The sequence below is a fragment of the Theropithecus gelada genome, chromosome 17 (assembly GCF_003255815.1).
Source record: "Theropithecus gelada isolate Dixy chromosome 17, Tgel_1.0, whole genome shotgun sequence".
Taxonomy (NCBI): Eukaryota; Metazoa; Chordata; class Mammalia; order Primates; family Cercopithecidae; genus Theropithecus; species Theropithecus gelada.
This window is the reverse complement of record NC_037685.1, coordinates 56,332,449-56,352,945: the sequence shown is the minus strand read 5'-3', so window position 1 is coordinate 56,352,945 and position 20,497 is coordinate 56,332,449. Positions and strand designations below refer to the sequence as shown.

The 20,497-nt window shown below is 39.6% G+C and overlaps 1 protein-coding gene across 1 annotated transcript in view; it reads left to right on the top strand.

Moving 5' to 3' along the window:
- MIPEP (mitochondrial intermediate peptidase) overlaps positions 1–20,497 on the top strand; it is a 152,867-nt gene that overhangs the window by 19,016 nt on the left and 113,354 nt on the right. The window contains exons 6-10 of the mRNA XM_025364706.1: positions 184–366; positions 1,273–1,429; positions 6,814–6,862; positions 8,654–8,714; positions 12,079–12,131. Of these exons, the coding sequence (XP_025220491.1) occupies positions 184–366; positions 1,273–1,429; positions 6,814–6,862; positions 8,654–8,714; positions 12,079–12,131 (503 nt within the window). The remainder of the gene's footprint in view (positions 1–183; positions 367–1,272; positions 1,430–6,813; positions 6,863–8,653; positions 8,715–12,078; positions 12,132–20,497) is intronic.

Genomic DNA, 20,497 nt, shown 5'->3' with positions numbered 1-20,497 from the left:
TAAAAGTAAAATTAATATATTATTTATAAAATATAGTAATATATTCATTTCACTAACATATTTAGTATTTTATTAAATGATAACAATGTATATGTTGATTTGACATCTTTATATTTTGCTTATTAAATTGTGAAATATTAATTCAAAATGCCTTGAAATAACTTTTACTCCTCCTGCATACAGCGTAAAAGAGCAGTGGACCTCAATGTTAAAATCTTGGATTTGAGTAGTACATTTCTTATGGGAACCAATTTTCCCAACAAGATTGAGAAGCATCTCTTACCAGAACACATTCGTCATAACTTTACGTCTGCTGGGGATCATATCATCATTGATGGTCTCCACGCAGAGGCACCAGATGACTTGGTATGTATGTTTCATTCTCTTTGTTGTTTAGGTCCCATCTGTGTGTTGCTACTGTTTTAACCCAAAATTCAGTGATAATATAACAGTATCCTTAAAAACTTTTTAGCATTACTAAGCCCTAAAAATTTAACTTGTGGAATTATTAATGCCATAAACACTTAAAAGAATGAAACTGATTTAATTACTTATATTTCATACAAGACTTCTTGTTTTTAAAGTATGATTAATAGCAGCATTTTTTTTTTTTTTTTTTTTTTTTTTTTTTTTTTTTTTTTTTTTTTTTGAGACGGAGTCTCGCGCTGTGTCACCCAGGCTGGAGTGCAGTGGCGCGATCTCGGCTCACTGCAAGCTCCGCCTCCCAGGTTCAGGCCATTCTCCTGCCTCAGCCTCCGAGTAGCTGGGACTACAGGCGCCCGCCACCACGCCCGGCTAGTTTTTTGTATTTTTAGTAGAGACGGGGTTTCACCATGTTAGCCAGGATGGTCTCGATCTCCTGACCTCGTGATCCGCCCGCCTCGGCCTCCCAAAGTGCTGGGATTACAGGCTTGAGCCACCGCGCCCGGCCTTAATAGCAGCATTGACTGACATTCTAGACGACAGAGCCTTTTAAATTCATGCAGCCTTACTTCTCCTGGTTAAGACGCTGTATAGCATAGAGATCCATGCACTGGGTAGAGGTTTGTCCGGCCGTACCTCAGAACAGTGCCCTAGAGCTGCAGTCACGTATGCTGTTGCATCCCATGCTATTGTATGACTCTGGAAGCTTTATCGCCTTGTGTAGACCATTGCTTTATCTTGAAAGCAGTGATCATCTGCAGATAAAGTGGTGAGCATGAGCCTGTGTTATTGTCGCATAGGACTGTGTCGTGGTATTTATAGCCTTCACCATTTACTTTTTAAATGTAGGTGCGAGAAGCTGCTTATAAAATTTTTCTGTATCCCAACACTGGTCAGTTGAAATGTTTAGAAGAATTGCTCAGCAGTCGAGACCTTCTGGCAAAGCTGGTGGGGTATTCCACGTTTTCCCACAGGGCTCTCCAAGGAACGATAGCTAAAAATCCAGGTAAGCCTGTTTATCCAACATTTCAGGGCAAAATAGGATTTTTATGAAACCGAGCTTTTGATTTTAAATAGCTGTAAATTAGTGTTCTATTTTTTTTTTTTTTTTTTTTTTTTGAGATGGAGTCTCGCTCTGTCACCCAGGCTGGAGTGCAATGGCCGGATCTCAGCTCACTGCCTCCCGGGTTTACGCCATTCTCCTGCCTCAGCCTCCCAAGTAGCTGGGACTACAGGCGCCCGCCAACTCGCCCGGCTAGTTTTTTGTATTTTTTAGTAGAGATGGGGTTTCACTGTGTTAGCCAGGATGGTCTCGATCTCCTGACCTCGTGATCCACCCGTCTCGGCCTCCCAAAGTGCTGGGATTACAGGCTTGAGCCACCGCGCCCGGCCTAGTGTTCTATTTTTAATACATGCAGAGAACCATTTATAGAGATTTTCTATGTATTTTTATAGGAACCATTTTTAAATAGAGCTAATAATTTGGCATCTATTCTGTCCAACCAAAGAACTTTATTTTATGTGAATGTTGAGAGTAAAATCATAACCTAAATTTTCATTTTGATGTTAGTCTAAATTGTTTTCATTTTAACTCAATTAGTTTCTGTGCTCCATTTGACCAGATTGGTTAGAATTAGGGTGAGAGAATGAAAGATCAGTATTTTACTGAGGTCGAGATTAATTATAGGTTAGGTCATGTAAAAAACACACAGTCAGATAGGCCTGCTTTTCAGAGGGAAGAGTCCTGCTTAGGAAGGTTTGTGCTGGGTGAGGTGTTACGGAAGTGTGTCGTTGGGTTTGTCATAAACTGCCTTGTGCTATGTTGAGTTCCTTATGATTCATAATGTCTAAGAGAAAATGTTACACAATAATATAAATGTACATAATACGTTTTTTCAAAAGCATTTATTAACTTACAGTTGTAATTTAGGTGGTGAGTCAGGAGTAGGGTGGCCATGATAGTGGAGCTGCGTGAGACTTAAGGTCTTGGCAGTGAAGTTGCAAGACTTAGGATGAGGGGAGGAGGAGGCAGTGTGGTGGGCCCCCTGGGGTTCTAGTTGTATATCTGGTTAGACATTCCACTCACGGACAGAGGGGACACTAGGGGACACTAGGGGCAGATCACATCCTGAATCCTCGCTTATCTTGATTCCTTCTGTGCTTATCCCTTCTCACCCTAGCATGTTCTTCTCTTCTCCAGAGTTCTCTAAATGCACTCCATCTTGCTTCCTACTCTTTCATAAACAGCTGTTTCCCTTGACTTGTCAAGGCTCTCGGTTAAGCCACAGGCGTGTGTCACTCATCGCGGCCTGGGTTCCCTTGCTCATGTCACTCTCCTACAGAGAGCAGCTTTTTTTCCTAGTCTACCTGTTAAAATCTTACCCCATTTTTTTAGTGCTCAGCTCAAAACTCCTCTTTCATGAAGTTTGTTAAACTTTTTCACTTTCCTTGGACTGCTTTGTCCCTAAACCCTTAAAACACTTATAATTTGGTTCATATAATTGAAGCTCCTAAACAGATATAATATGTATGTTACGTATTAAATGTGTGTTTTTAGTGTATGTCTTTTCTTTTTTTGTAAGTATCAGTTTGGTGGAAAGTATGTTTTTCTGTAGTCGCTGTTGTCAACAGTTTGCTTATAATAGTACCATATTTTTATTTTATATTTATATAAAATAATAGTATTAGAATATCATTCAGTGCTTACTCTGTTGTTATCTCATTTCCTTCCTCTGCAGCTTTGTGAAGTAGGTATTTGTGTTCATGTCACAGATAAGGAATCTAAGGTTAGGTTATATTGCTAAAATGTGGCAGAACTGAAGCCTAAACACATATTCTACATTTATGGTTTTCCATAGGCTGCTTGAGACCTAATGCCCTATGTTTGATACCATCTATATCCCATTTGTGTTTATTAATTCAGCAGATATTTACTCATTGCCCACTATATGTCAGATACTGTTCTCGGTCATGGTGTATAAAGCAGAACAAAATTCCTATCGTTATGCCGTTTACATTCTTGTGAGCAAGGGAAGACAGTTAAGAACGAAATGAGTAGATAAAGTATGTGGTGTGTTATTAGTTAATACAAGCTGTGGAGAAACGGAACAGGGAAGGGGATAAGGAATGTGGGCTTGTAGGCTGGTGCTGGAGTTTTAGAGAGTGTTGTCGGAGGGCTCACTGAGAACGTGGCGTGTGAGCACGCTCTTGACAGGCACAGGCGTGAGGCTGTGGCTCTCGGGGGCAGGAAGGTTTCGCGCAGTCACGGGCAAGTGCTAAGGTCTTGAGGCAGAAAAATGCCTGCCACGTTTGAGGAGGGCGGAGTGGCTGAAGCGCAGTGTGTGCAAGGAGAGTGGCCAGAGGTGGGAACGGGCTGACAAGGGGCGGCATTAAGTAGAGACGACGCGAGTGCAACAGGTCGCTGTGCGGGTTGGGGCAGAGGAGTGAGATGTGACTCCAGTGCTCATGGTGAGAGTCAGTGCTGCTGCTCCTGAGAGAAGACTGCAGCAGGGCCAGGGTGGAAGACGGCCTGTTTAGATGCCGTTTTGCAGTAACTATGATGAGAAATGTTGGCATCTTGACCAGGTAGTAGCAGAGGAGGTGGTAAGATGTGATCAGATTCTGGGTACATGGTATTTGGAAGAGGGAGCCAACATTTTTGACCTAAGCAACTAGAAAGAGTGAGTTACTACTGTTAACTAAGATTAGGAGGACCGGGAACTTGGTTCGGTTCAAGTTAAGTTGGAGACACCAAATGAGGTTCACGTGGCCAAGTTGAGTAGGCAGTTAGATAGTGTGGAGTTCTGAGCTTCAGATGTAAGTTTGAACCTCTAAAATGAGACTCTGAGACCACTAAGAGAGTGAACTTAAAGAACAAGTCCAAGGACTGCGCTCTGGGGCCTTCAAGTTTAAGAGGCCAGGCATGTGAGGAACTGCTAGTTAACGCTGCCAGATGTAACGGCCAGTAAGGGAGGTGGAAAGTGATCACAGCGTGTGGTCCTGGAGGCCACGCAGAAGGTTTGTCTACAGGAGAAGGGAGAGATCAGCTGACTCATGCTGTGGCCAGGTCAGATGTGAGGAGGGCTGGGCATGACCACTGGCTCTAGCAGCGTGGAGCTCACTGGACCTGCAGCACCCAGCACCAGATTCCGTGACTGGCAGGTCAGCCTTGTGCACTAAGTGCTTGGTGTGCTGATGTACTGGCAGGGGGCTGCTGTGCACATCATCACATAAGATGTGCCCTGGGTCCTTGAGGATTTAAAGCTTAGTTGAGGAGCCGGATATATGCATATAAAAAGATAAATGTTAATACAGGTTGGCACGTTTTTGGTGCTGATGGAGTAGTACAGACAAAACAATGCCGTGGGATGTAAGAGCTCGGGGCGTTTGTCGGATGGGTCTGTGGCTGTTGAAGGCACCCTGAGGGAAGTGAAACCGTCATGCGCAGTGTCAGGGTGAGCCCTCCGCAGAGCAGAGGGAGACAGGAAAGGCTGACTGAGGCTAAGCGGGCATTCGTGTGGACGGTGAATGAGGAGGTAACTGCGGTGAGGCACTTAGTGATTTTCAGGGGGTTTCAAACTCAGTCTTAATATCACAGTTCTCTAGGGACACTAATTGAGGCAAGCCAGGGGCAGTGTCTCACGCCTGTAATCTCAGCACTTTGGGAGGCCGAGACAGGCAGATCACTTGAGGTCAGGAGTTTGAGACCAGCCTGGCCAACATGGTAAAACCCTGTCTCTACTACAAATACAAAAATTAGCTGGGCACAGTGGCGGGTGCCTGTAATCCCAGCTACTTAGGAGGCTGAGGCAGGAGAATCGATTGAACCCCGGGAGGCAGAGGTTGCAGTGAACCGAGATGGCACCTCTGCACTCCAGCCTGGGCAACAGAGCAAGACTCTGTCTCAAAAAAAAGATTAATTGAGGCAGATTCTTCACATGTAAAATGACTGGAAGAATAAGATGGATGAATGTTAAAAGAGGGTTATTAAGAGATAAAACGTATGCAAGCATACAGAGGAATTCGTTTCAAAACAGTTTGGTATGGCACCTGGAATATAATCCTAAAATGAGATTCCTTGTTGACTAAATAATGTCTTTGTTCCCCCAAAATTCCAATTGTTGTTTCATATGGCACATGAGCCAGTGTTTTCAGAATTTGTATACACAGGACTTGTTAAGTATTGACAGTGGCAAGAAACCTCATGGTTTGGGTTTAGGTTAACCACCGTTAATTATTTCCTTAGCCTTTTATTTCACTGAAAAGGAGGTAACTTAAACTGAAGAGAGGGCAAGAAACTTAAAACTGTATAAAAGATTATCTGGAAAATATAAACATAGTGTTTGTCGTGAGCTAAAATACATATGAAAGCTCTGTATACATAAGTCAGTGATAAAAAGTGCTACATTAAAAAATACTCATAAAACATTTCTTCTTATGGGAAACGGTGGTAATCCTACTACACTGCCTTTATGGGTTTGTAGATTATGACAACTATAGCAGAAGTATTTTAATAAAAGTACTTTAAACATTCTATCGGAAGTTAAAATTTATTTTTCTTATTTTGCTATTTTTTTCATATTTATCCTGAATAGATTATTCTACAGTTGTATATAAAAATAAAATTGTAATCAAGAAAAACATTGATTTTAAGAAATTTATTTCAGTGAATCATACTTCCATACTGCGCCTATTTTTAATGAACAAAGCAGAGTCTAGATATCTCCTTAAAACTTTGAAAACATCAGACATGTCTGAGAACGTTTTTTCTTACACATAGGAATGGATAGAAACACTTTGAAATTTTGGACTTTTTTCTTTAGCTTCCAATTAACTCGGTTTTTTTTTGAGATGGAGTCTCACTCTCTTGCCCAGGCTGGAGTACAGTGGCACGATCTGGGCTCACTACAATCTCTACCTCCTGGGTTCAAGCTCTTCTCCTGCCTTAGCCTCCCATGTAGCTGGGACTACAGGCGTGCACCACCACGCCCGGCTCATTTTTGTATTTTTGGTAGAGACGGAGTTTTACCATGTTGGCCATGCTGGTCTTGAACTCCTGACCTCAGGTGATCCACCCCCCTCAGCCTCCCAAAGTACTGGGATTACAGGCGTGAGCGACTGTGCCTGTCCCATTAACTCTTTTAATTTTGGGATATAATCTGAGGCTGTGGATTATTAGTATGCCAATTTAATTTTTTTCTGATTAAAAGATCATCACCTAGAAGTATTTACTATATATTTGGTATATGTTAGTAGCTCTACTTTCCTTTGAAAATCGTCACTTTAAGGGAATTGTGGTATATAGATTATGATCATAATCTAATAATTCTAACAGATGTGTTCATTTTATTTCACATAATTGAAGATATTTTCTTTTGGATTTCATTTTAGAGACTGTCATGCAGTTCCTTGAGAAACTATCTGACAAACTTTCTGAAAGGTTAGTTTTTATTCTACTATTTAGTTTTTTGGTTATATGTTATTTAGTCATTTTAAAGAAGACTTGATTTATAAAAAATTAGGAAGTGACCTAGAATATAAGTTTTGGCATATTGGACCAGACCTGTCTCACTATGAGACATAATTTGAAAGGCCATAGTTGTCTTCCTTAATGTGCCATTCTTGAAAACATAGACTGTCCCCTTTCATTAAACAATTGTTTTTAGAAATTCATCTTTCATTTGCACTTTAAAAATCTTTACCAAAATGTTTTTGAAACTATTTTAACTTGTGCCATGAATTTTATGACAAGTTCATAAAGTAGTATTTCTCTTCTTTTGGCCTAAATACAGGAGGCTTGTGGATGTGGTGTCTTTTTGATTTTGTGTAGTATTTTAAGAATGTTCTGTCTCAGCGTTTGTAATTTCAGGCTGCAGTGTTTTACTGCCTTTGGTGTGTCCGTTTGTTTCATATACGTTGAGTGTCCCTTATCTGAAATGCTTGGGACCACATATGTTTTGGATTTCATTTTGGGGGGGAAATTTGGAATATTTGCGTATATGTAATGAAATACCTTGGGGATGGGACCCAAGTCTAAACACGAAATTCATTTATGTCTCATATACACCTTATACACATAGCCTGAAGATAATTTTATACAGTGTTTTTAATAATTTTGTGCCTGAAACAAAGTTCTGGCTGCAACTCATCACGCGACATCACATGTGGAATTTTCCACTTGTCCCATCATGTCAGTGCTGAGAAAGTTTCAGATTTTCAGATTAGGGAGGCTCAACCTGTATTCCCGCCTCCCCTGCCCCTCCCCTGCTCAGTGCCTTCACTCATGCACTTGCCCTTCACTGGCCCTCTTCCAGGACTTAGTTGAGAGGCAGCACACCTTTAGGTACTAAGGATTCTAGGAAGAAGCAGTCATGGTTTGTAAAAAAGGATGGTGTTTCCTCTTGCTCTCTTGTGATGCTGTCTAAAATTTTGTTTGCCTTTTTTGGCTACACCAACACATTGGATCTTGGCTCACATTTCTGTTTTGGACTATAAACTCATGCCTTGGAACTCATTCCTCTCTAGTTTGGATTATGTTTATAAATTCTAAAATTTTCTTTTAATAATCCTGGTGAACCACTGTGTCTTTGATACAATAAAGAGGGTTAATTATGCACATATTGAGGATTTATGCTGCTTTACTCAGTTAAGTGTTAGTAGTCTTTCTCTACATAGCTGTAGATTTTTTGAGCAAGCATAGCTTCATAATTTTACAGGTATATATAGGAGTTAGGAGTTAATTCCAATATACATGTCATATTCTACAAATATTAAATACTTATTTAATTATTGACCAGCTAGAGTTTTTCTATAGGGGAAAAATGACTAGAAATCTTAAATGTAGCCAATGATAAAATTCCTTTCTAAAGTTAATTTGTTTAGTCTCTTTAAAAAGGTATAGCAAAAAGTAGTGATTTAGTAGTGATTTAAAGTTTGCTGATTAATGCTTTGCATATTTGTAATGACATTGCTAGTTTTTCTAAGCTTTAGGACTCTTGAGGCATATATCCACCATGCTGCTTTTTAAGGTAGAAATTGAATATGCTGCTTTATATGTTGTTATTTCTCATGACACTTAGGTAAAATTTGGATTAATAATGATTTACATGTGCACTACTAATTATATCTAATCTTCTTATGAATATTGGAATGTAACATAAGCAAGCTAGTCCTTTCGTAATGTAATTATTAAAACTTTGTCCTAACAAGTAATGATAAACCTGTTTTATAGAACTCTAAAAGATTTTGAGATGATACGAGAGATGAAAATGAAACTGAATCCTCAAAATTCTGTAAGTATGTTGGAATATTTTTATTATAGACAGTCTGTCAGCTGAAATCCATATCTCTTGGTTCAGGGACTTTCTTGTGATAGGCTAGAGGTCCATTTAGTTTTGTTTCTGATCCTCAGTTTTGGTGAATAAAGATGTTGAAATATTTGATTCTTATGTCCCAAACTGATGTTGCCTGTACATACAGCATTTTTGTTGAGGAGTTGACGTATTTTGTGTAAATACACTAACACAATGTGTATATATTCATGCAAAGACTGCTTTCATTCTGTGGAATGTTGGCTTCTCAGTTTGAAGCAGACTTTAAGGAGTCTCAGTGGAGGCTTGATCTGGCAGGTGGCCATTTTAACCATCAGTGTTAACATTGCAGTTCATTTGCTTATTTGTTTGCTAATTTATGATGCCTAGTTGAGTCGGTCAATATTTGACTGACAAAGTATACCACATTCTAAAAACACTTAAGTGTTGTTTTCAATCATACGATTGTATGATCTTCCTTATGTGGTCCAACAGTATAGACAAGTGTTATTATGGCCAGAATGCTGCCCAGGTGATTAGGGGAGTACCCTGAAAAGTGTCGAGATTCCAGATATTAGGACTCATTCCCATTTGGTTCCAGGGCACTACAGGATTGCCGGGGTTGTCTACACCATTCTTTTCCAAATGCTGTTGTTAGTTCTTGACTTAGTTGCTGCTGCCAGAGCCATAGTCATAAGGAAGATTTAGGGAAATGGGCCTTGCAGATTTACAAACTGTTTACTAGCTTCCCAGATATAGCCAGTAGGAAACAGATTAATCTCATTAAACTCAGTGATGTGTAGAGTAGCATGTCAGTCTGTTAATTTATGGAGGGAGCTGTGTCTAGCAAAGTAACTAGTGTTAGTCATCTGCACACCTTGGCCTGGTAGGTAGTCTCATTTGGGAGACTAAATAATAGATAAGAATTTAGTTTGGTGACTATAGAAACAGAAAAATAAAAAATAAAATGTGTGGCCAAAAGCTAATTCAGTAAAAGTGAATATGACTTTAAACTGTTATCTGTAGACACTTGTATATAGCTTATGGATATGATTATTCTGCAGATATTTGTGAAATGCCCAGTCTCCTCATGAAGTCCCTGTTTTTGTGAATGGTGCCACCATTCACCCTGCTGTTCTAATCAGGGCCTGTACTCAATCTAGACCAGTGGTTCTCAAAGTGTGGTTCCTGGACCAGAAGCAGTAGTATCACATGGAAACTTGTTAGAAATGCAAATTCTTGAGCCCCACTTCAGACCCACTGAATCAAAAACTGGGGCGAGCTCCACAATCTGTGTTTCAACAAGCATCTCCAGGCACTGCACACTGCCCTCCCCCTTAATCATTTGTTAGTTCCTGCAGATTCTCCCGTCCTGTGAACTCTTGTGTCTTCTCCTGTACCCATTGCCATAGCCTGGGTTGGGATCATTATTCTCACCCAGATGGTAAATGGGAATGCCAAACTGGTTTCTAGCCTTTTGTTCTTGCTCTACTCAAAGCCATCTTGGATTCAGACAGTTTAACCATGGTTTTAGCCCAGTGTTAGGCGTAGAATTGGTTGTCAACACTTATTTGAACTATGAATGAATAATAAATGAAGGAATTGCCACCAGAGGGATTTGTCTAAAAAGCAGATCTGATCTTCTGACTCTCTTGTTTAAAATTCTTCAGTAGCTCCCGGTTATTCTCTGATTTCCCTTCCTACTGCCCTGCTGCTCCCGCCAAGCCCTCATGATTTGGCCCTTGCCTGCTTCTCTAGCTTCATCTTCTGCTGCCCCTCCAAGCCGAGGCTGTGTTCTTTGCTCTCTCCTAATAACTGTGCAATGCTCATGTGATCTCTATTCACTTCGTTTTGCTTTCTTTCCTTGCTTTGCTTTCTTTGATTCTTTAATTTGAATTACTATTTACGTACTGGCCACATGAATATGGCATGGTTGGCAGCTTCCAGTCATTTACAAACACCACCTACAGGAATGCCTTTCCCCCTTTCTCATGTGAATTAACTGCTCCTATCATAAAACTCAATTCAGGCTTTGCCTTCTCGAGAACATTTCCTAACCTTCCGCTGTGATTTAAATACCCTTCTCGTGGACTGTGTTTTACATGGCACAATGTAGACATGACATGCTGTCCTCTGATTGTTGAGTCACTTGCCTTTCTACTGCCTAAGCTATCATCCTCTTGCCTTTGCCTCATTACAGCCTGCACTCTGTCTGCATCTAGCAGATAGTAGATAATCATCTGTTAGAGAAAATGTGTGCCAAGACCTGAACACTGTGGGGCCAGGATTCCATGGACACAGTCCCTGCCCTTCAGGCACTCATGGGGAGAAAGAAAATAAGCCTACACGTATCTTAGGTTGTCATACATCCCTTGATACAAGTATTACCATGGAATATGGGAAATAACACCTTGTTATTGGAGGAGATTATGCCTAAACTGAAATGTTAAAGGATAATGGTACTGAGGAGAGCAGCTGACATTTGTTGAGCCCTTACTCAACGCCAGATACTCTACTTAATAGTTTAAGTACATTCAGCAATCTTATTTGGGAGGTACTGTTGATTCTTTCAACAAGTATTTACTGAGTGATTACCCTGTGCCCACTGTTCAGGGTACAGGAATGTAATAGGGAAGGATACAAACAAAGTCCCTGTCGTCATGCAGTTTATGGTCTGGTGTGGATTGGAAACTTGAGCCCAGGCAGTCTGTCTTCACAGCCTGGTCTCTTAACCACTCTCTTGTCCACCTGGAGACCTAGAAGGAGGACAGTTCATTCAAGTATTCAAGCTTTCCCTTCTTTCAGTATTATATACCAGTCATCAGAAGCAACTAGTACTGTAGTACTTCTTTATGACATATTTTCTTTGCCAAGATTAGAGTTAATTCTGCCTGGGTTACACTTTAAATTGTTGCTTTCATTTTTGATACCTACCCAAAGCTTCTTGCTTAGATTTAGAAAGAACCTTAATCTTACCTTTAGTACACTCACCTTACCTGCAGTATGTTTTATGGATTAATACATGGGTTACATTTTGGGAAAAATTTCATTATGGCTAATATAATTCATTAATGTTTACTTTTGTTAGATTCCACTTTAGAATGACATTTGTTTGCCTTTTCCCAGATTCCGTAGGTCTTATCTATACCTTGCTCTCCTTTGATTACAGGGAAGTCAAAATAAGGAGCCAGGTATTTTCTGCCAAGCTATCAATTTTTTAAGGGATTCTATAAAATTGCTCTGATTTACATGAACAGTAGCTGGTTTACATTCTATAAACTGGCCACGTTGCTGATAAAAACTGAGAGTCAGTAGCTTTCCTTAACAGTGAATTATTCCGTTGTAGGAAGTAATGCCTTGGGACCCCCCCTACTACAGTGGTGTGATTCGTGCAGAAAGGTAAGTTTTTCAAGAAATACCCATACAGGAAAAGGAAAAAGGAAACTGATGTTTATTTGGCAGCTACTGTCATCCACTGAGTCACCCACAGTACAAATCCTTCCCCTGACACCATCCTTTCTGCTGGTGTGCTCTGCTTCACTCACGTATTCTTCAGCTGCTTGTATCATTTCCTTGTTTAAAATTCTAGAATCTGGTCCCTCTCCAGTCCTGCCCATGTGTAGCTTTCTGGGTCTCTTCCTAGGCTGTGAGCTTTGCTGGAATCCTTGTTGTGTCCCGTTGCTGGCCCAGAGTAGGGGCTCAGCACGTGTTTACTGAACCAGTAAAGGAATAAAGCAGTACATGGCATGGTGCTACGTTATTTTCTTATGTTTTCTCATTTTTATTTGGACACATATATTGTCAGCACATTATTGGTCCATCTGGAAGGATTTAAACGAAATACAGATTTAAGGAACTTAAGTTGACAGAAGTACTCCTCTGGCTTCTGTATCCTCCTGTGTTTATTATATTGGAGAAAAGTAGGTATGTCCTTCTGTCCCTACATACACACGATTTCTGTAATTTTTATATTTATTTATAAACCCAAGAAATAGAGCTCTTTTCACAGTGAACACATTTTAAAATGTTTATAGCTCAAGCAACTTTATATGCCCAATAGGAATTTTACAGAAAAAGCTCAGAATCTTACCCTTTAATAACTTGTTAACATTTTTCTCTTGTAATTAATTTTTGAGATACACTGTTTAAGTAGCAGAGTTAAGATTGATTTAGGTAATAGAAGAAAATGTAAGTTTTTTTGTTTTTTCTTCATTAAAGCATACCAGCATGCACTGTGATAATATGTTTATTTATTTGGTATTAAGCTTTAAAATATTTTTATGACTATGCATTATCGAAGCATCAAGTAAAGCATAGTAGGTACTTCTTCAAAATAAGAAGTAATTGCTTAATTATTTATTTTGGCATTTGTCATAAAAACAGAAAACAATAACTTTCTATGTTCTTTTCTATACCAGCAGGATGAGGTAGCCTAAGATCAATGAGTGTATTGAAGCACTTACTTGCTTAATTTTCATTTATTTTCCACTCTTTGGGCTGCGTCCATCACTGTTGCCAAAACCATTTTTACTTACAAGACATAATTGTCTCCTGACCTTTAGTTAAGAATATTTGGTCAGATACTATTTTTTATTTTTATTTTTCATTAAACAACTCTTTTTAGAGACAGGGTCTCACTTTGTTGCCCAGGCCAAAGTATAGTGGCACAATCATGGCTCACTGTAGCCTCAACCTCCTAGGCTCCAGCAGCCCTCCTGCCTTATCTTCTCAAGTAGCTGGCACTACTAGTGCGTCCACCATACCCAGCCGATTTTTAAATTTTTTTGCAGGGATATAAGTTCTTGCTGTGTTCCCCAGGTTAGTTAGCTACCATTTTTAAAAAATGTATCTCAAATTCAGCATCAGTCTTCTTTTTAGTGAAAACACATAAACTGTTATTCAAAATCTATAATAATTTGTTTATGGTAAATGACAAGGGTTTAGAATATATTATAGCTTAATGTAAGATATTGTTTCACAAAATTGTTTTCTGGTTGCAGAACTTGAAACCCTGCTCCCTATAGTTGCATTAAAAAAAAAAATTTCTTTTTAAAATTCTGTCAAAGATTTGGCTTGGCTGTTTCACCTGTTAACGATGTAGCATAAATCAGTAGTAAAATTTATTTGTACTTTCCATGTTTCTGTAAAGCATTTGATTTTTGACATTGGACAGTAATGTAAATTAAATATATTTAATATTTAATATTCTAATTTTTAGAATTCTAATTTTAATTCTAAATATTTAAAATATTAAATATTCTAATTTTCAGAATTCTAATTTTAATTCTAAATATTTAAAATATTGAATATTCTACTTTAATATTAAATATTCTAATTTTTGCTACTCTCATTTTTATGTGGTATTCCTTTCATACATCCCCCATACCTGATTATTTTCAGTAATGCCTTAGCCTTAAATGTGATAGTTTTTTCGTGTAACTATACTCTGTAAATATAGCATATGCCCAAATGGTGGTTCCAAGGTAGGAAATCAGCAGGACCTGTTTTCTGGTCACAACCTCCTGACCACAACAGAATCTGGTCCAGACAGGATGAAGTAAAGAAATCAGCCCAGACCAGCAGATGGCAAGGAAAGGGATTTCTGGCTGCCCTCACTGCTTATTAGCATAAGACACACCCACCAGCGCCACGACAGTTCACAAGTGCCATGGCCAATGACCCAGAAGTTCGCACCCCTTTCCTAGAAAGTTCTGAATAATCTTCTCCCAATTTGCATTAACCCACCCCTTAATTTGCATCTAAATAACAGTGGATGTAAATACAGCTGCCTGCAGCCCACAAGCCTGGCTCTGGGTGCACTGTAGAATCTGATCACAACCTACTTTTGTTTTACAGAGAGAAACATCTTTACTCACATTTATTTGTTCTCATTTTTCTTCCACCCCTGCTCTTCCTCCACAGTTTATCCCAGCCAAACCCCTTTCTGTCTCAGAGGCAGAACCTCTGTCGGGGGAGCAGTGGGTTCCCATTGCTTCCCTGGTTTGTCTTACACACCTGTGACATCTTGCCAGGGGTCCATGAAGCCGCTGAGTCTGTGCTAGCCTTGTGTAGCTCCTGGCTCCGCTGTGCTAACAGCCTGTGTGCTGCAAAGTTGACCTGCTAATATGTTCTTCTGGACGTTAAATGTGTCTTGTCAACCATATTTAAAGCTCTGCAAGAACAAACATTCTGGACCTTCAGGAAATACATATTAATTCATAGCCCCTAATCAAGCTTGTGTCTAGACCAGTAACCATGAAAAGCAATCCAGTGATGCGTTTTCTTTTTAGAATGAGAATGCCATGTTTTTGCATGACATGTTTGCAGTGCTCACTGGTTGATGGAGTCTTCCACCTGCTTACTAAGTCCATGAAATCACCAGGCGTGCTGGGAACACAGTATAGTCTGCCAGATAGCCATGTGGGGCTTTAGCTTGTCTTAAAGTTTTAATACTAATTTGTTTATTTGGCTATTAACTCACTAAAAGAACCAGGAAAAGGGATACAGAAACGCATCAGAAGAAGTTATAAGAATCAGGTTTTAAAAATCTATTTTAAGTAGCTTAACCGGCAAATGATAGAGTTTTGGTTTGAGGCTTCAGTAATCTTGATTGACAAGAGGAGGCTGCCGCACAGGTAATGGATGAGAAAAGAAAGGAAAAATATCATAGGTTGGGTTTGAGTTAGAAGAGTGGAACAAAGTGAAGATTTCTAAATCCTTGTTAAATTCATCATCTTTCAAGTAAAGACTTAAATGTGTGGCTTGACACAAAATGAAAAATAGAAGGGGCTTTCCTTGATTTGAGCTTTTTTTCAGGTTAACCTCAGGGAGTCTTTTGCTTTTACGTTAAATACTCCAGATTTATTTCAAGTTTTTAATGTTTGTCTAAAGAAAAGTAAGAACCTGTTTAGAAGTAGGAGGAGAAATTAACATGTTTTAAAAGTGACAAAGGTTGATCCTGGAAAATACCGTTGTCGTGTACATGACTGTCAGCAAGTCTTAAAGAGCAGCTCATTTTTCCTTTTTAAAGCTTTAGTGTAAGATTCTTCATGGAAGAGTAACATTATTTCTTTCAAATACGAAAAGTGTATATTAAATTATTTTATTTGAAATTAAATTTTATTTTTGATTAGGCAATACATTCACATGGCTCAAAAAATCATCAATGTTAAGAAGTATTAATTGAGAATGCTCATCTCTGCCTCTGCCCCAGAAGTCATCACTTTTCAGTTGTTTAATGTATCCTTCCAGTGTTTGGGTTTTTGATGCTTTGGAGACACTGTTTCTTTTCTGTAACTAATGAGTTTCAATATTTCATTTATTTTGGTGCTATTTTTGTTTGTTTATTGTTTTTTGTTTTTGAGACAGAATCTTCCTCCGTTGCTCAGGCTGGAGTGCAGTGATGTGATCTTGGCTCACTGAAACCTCTGCCTCCTGGGTTCAAGTGATTCTCCTGACTCAGCCTCCCAAGTAGCTGGGATTACAGGCATGCACCACCACACCCAGCTAACTTTTGTATTTTTACTAGAGACGGGGATTCACCATTTTGATGAAGCTGATCTCAAACTCCTAGCCTCAAGTGATCCACCTGCCTCAGCCTCCCAAAGTGCTGGGGTTACAGGCATGAGCCGCCACACCCTGTCAATTTTGGTGCTATTTTTAAATTAAGATGTCATTGGGAAAGGGAATTCAGTATTGTCTATTCCTTGCTAAGATATATTCTTAAAATCTAAGAGGATTCATATAATGAAATGGGGATGTTTTGTGTTTAAACTATTCAGAAAATGGGCTCTCACAGAGGGACTTTGTTTTGGATGTGAGAGATCGTGTGCTTTGTTAGTACAGGATTAGTGATCTTGGTGGTTTTAAAAAATTAATCTTTATTATGAAAACTTTCAAAATAAACAGAAATAGGAAATGGATGGCTCAGTCAAAAGAAAAAAAAGAACAAAGAAAAAATAGTTTAAGAAAAAAATGAATAAAAAGACAGAAGTAGAGCAATATAAGTAACAACCTCTGTATATTCATCTCACAGATTCCACAATTACTAAGATTTTTCTGTTTGCTTCATTTGTCTCTTTTAAATTTTCTTTTCTTTCTTTGCTCTTCTTTTCCTTCTTCCCTCACTGCTTTCCTTCCTTTCTCTTTTCTCATTACTAACGTACAGTCATGTGTCACTTAATGACAGGGATACATTCTGAGAAATGCATCGTGGGCCAGGCACAGTGGCTCACGCCTATAATCCCAGCAACTTTGGGAGGCTGAGGCGGGTGGATCATGAGGTCAGGAGTTCAAGACCAGCCTGGCCAACATAGTGAAACCCTGTCTCTACTAAAAATACAACAACAAAAAAAATTAGCCAGGCATGGCGGCACGTGCCTGTAGTCCCAGCTACTCAGGAGGCTGAGGCAGGAGAATTGCTTGAACCCGGGAGGTGGAGGTTGCAGTAAGCCGAGATCACACCATTGGACTCCAGCTTGAGGAACAGAGTGAGACTTTGTCTTGAAAAAAAAAAAAAGCATCGTTAGGCAGTTTTGTCATTGTATGATCTTAGAGTGTACTTACACAAACCTAAGGGTATAGCCTGCTACACACACGCCTGTGCTCTCTGGTATAGCCTGTCGCTCCTAGGCTACAAACCTGCACAGAATGTTACTATACTGAATACTGTAGGCAGCTGCAACACAATGATGAGTATATATGCATCTAAACATGGAAAAGGTATAGTGAAAATAGGTATAAAAGATAAAAAAGGGTACACCTGTATAGGGCTCTTACCACAAATGGAGCTTGCAGGACTGGAAGTTGCTCTGGGTGAGTCTGTGAGTGAGTGGTGGGTGAATGTGAAGGCCTGGGACATTACTGTACACCATTATTGACTTTATAGTCACTGTACACTTAGGCTACACTAAATTTTTAGAAAGATACGGTTCTTCCTTCAATAACACATTAACTTTTGCTTCCTGTAACCTTTTTTACCTTATAAACTTTTTAGTTTTTAAAAACTTTTTGATACTTTGTAATAATATTTAGCTTGAAACACAAGTACATTGTATAGCTGAACAATATTTTCTCTTTTTTAAATCCTTTTTCTATAAACTTTTTTCTATTAAAAATTTTTTTTATACTTTTAAAACTTTTTTGTTATAAACCAAGACACAAACACACACATTAGCCAAGGTTTACACAGGGTCAGGATTGTCAGCATCACTGTCTTCCATCTCCACATCTTGTCCTCCTAGAAGGTCTATAGGGGAAATAACAGGCATGGAGCTGCGGTCCCCTGTGATAACGGTGCCTTCTTCTGGAATCCCTCCTGAAGGACCTGCCTGAGGCTGTTTCACAGTTAACTTTTTTTTTTTAATAAGTAGAAGCAGTACGCCAAAATAATGATAGAGAAAGTATAGTATAGTAAATACATGAATCAGTAATACAGTCATTTATGAAGTATTGTGTACTGCACCTCATTATATGTGTTAGGCTTTTGTATGACTGGCGGCACAGTCGTTTTGTTTACACCAGCATCACCACAAACGTGTGAGTAATGCCTTGTACTCTGACATTATGACAGCTACAGTGTTACTAGGTGATAGAAACTCTTCAGCTCCATTATCATCTCAGTGGACCACCCACGGTAGCATCTGTGGTTCACTGTTGACAGAAGTGTTGTTACCTGGCTTAGGACTACTTTAAAGGAAATCCTAGCCCTCACGTCATCTCAGTCTTACACATTGATTAAGTACTTCTGAAAAACATGAACATCTTCTTACATAACTCCTGTATCATTATTACCTAATAAAAATTTAATAGCAATTTGTTGGCATCATTTAATATCTAGTCTATATTCGTATTTCCTTGGTAGTATCAAATCAGCTTTTTTTCCCAGTTAGTTTGTTAGAATTAGGACTCAGACAAAGCCTCCACATTCTCTTGGCTTTTCTGTCTCCTGTCTCTTACTTTAGAGTGGTTCCCCGTGCCTCATGCTCTTCTCACTCTCTTTTTTGTCATATTATCAGCAGCAGTTGTTGAAGAGACTAGGCCATTTTTCCTACAGAATTTCTAACTTTTTGGACTTACCTATTTGCTTCCTTGTGGCATCATTTCACTAGTTCCTCTCTTTGTATCATTCCTGTAAGCTGGATGTGACATATAACAAGTCACTGTTAGACATTTCCCATTTTTGGCACGGACACCCATAGGTGATGTTGTATACTTTGTGTCACATCACATCAAAAGACATGAAATAGCTGATCATGGTGACACATGTCTGTAATCCCAGTGACTCGGAGGCTGAGGCGGGAGGATCACTTGAATCCCGGAGTTCAAGGCCGCAGCAAGTTCTGATCATGCCACTGTACTCCAGCCTGGGCGACAGAATGAGACTCCATCTCCTAAAAAAAAAAGACATGAAATATCAGTTGCCCACCGAGGGTGATGTGAAGATGGTCCCCTAGGTAGACTGATGCTGACAGGATCTCTGCCATCTGCGGTGAGGGCTTCCCTCTCGACTAGAAAGGGATCTGTGTGGTGTTCCTGGCAACACGGAAACATCCAGTTTTCCCTCAGTCATTTGCCCAGTGGCTTTAACACCCACTGATAGTCCTTGTCTGAGTCAGTCATTCTTTTTAATTGCCAATTCTCAAAATAAGGATTTATTGTAATCGTTTTCTGAACTAGTGACAAATGAGAATTATCTGGCTTTGTCTTTGTAAAGTGTCATTATAAACTGATGGAATTCCATTGATTCAACGTGTTTCAGTCCATTACAGTATTTTGAAGGGATGCCAAATTTGTCATAACTTGGCCAATTGCACCGAAAAGTCAGTCTTTTAGGAGCTTGTTGAGTGAGGCTCAGAATACCTGTGTTTATTATTCGCAGTTGAGTTTGAACCACCTGCTGCATCTCTGCAGGACAGAAAACGGGAGGTGATTTCTCCAGTTCTGAGCCAGGAGCATCTGCGACCTGGGGAGAGGTCTGAGAACAGGGTCTGTTGCTGGACTCAATAATTCAAAGAGGATTGGAAAAACTCCGTAGTCAAAGCAAATGGCTGTCTGGCCACTTTCCTTTCATCATTTTCCACAAGCTCTGGGGGAGAAAATCTCTGTCTGTTTCCCTTTCTGCTGCTGCCACTTGTTCCTTCTCATGAGGTTTTCATTCCTCCCTGTCCCAGGGCTAACCTGGGTCTTCCCTCACGACATTTCCACATCTCCCGTTCTGTTCTCTCTAAAGCAAGGTGCGGCACATGGGCGTCGATTTTGGTTATTCTTTCCTACTGTTCGATTTTAGACATGGCTGTTTGATGTCACATTTTGATACAGCTTAAGAAGCTGAATGAGAGACTGTTGCAGTCGAGGTCACCTTGCTGTAGTGAGATTTGGCCCCAGCCTCTATGGTGAGAGTTCTGTCATCTACTGGCACGTCGTGTGGTGTCATCTTCTCTCCTTAAAGTCGGGCCTACTGGTTTACTTTCCTAATCCCTAGGATGATGATGGAATGGCACTGTCTTTCTTTAGCTTTGATTTCTGTTAACCAGTTTCCAGTGAACTGTGTTGCTGATCTGCACCATTAATGAAAATTATTTCCTGGTTACCAGGAAGTTTGGCTGGAGCAATTTTCTTGCCACTAGCTTCAGAAGTCAAGATAGAACCAAATTAGCAGTGGTGGATTCTTTATAGAACAGGGGGAAAAGTCTTTTCAGTTCTATATAGTTCCCTGAAGGGCAAACAGGTTTCCAGGAGCATTCAGTTCATTTACTGCTACCTTC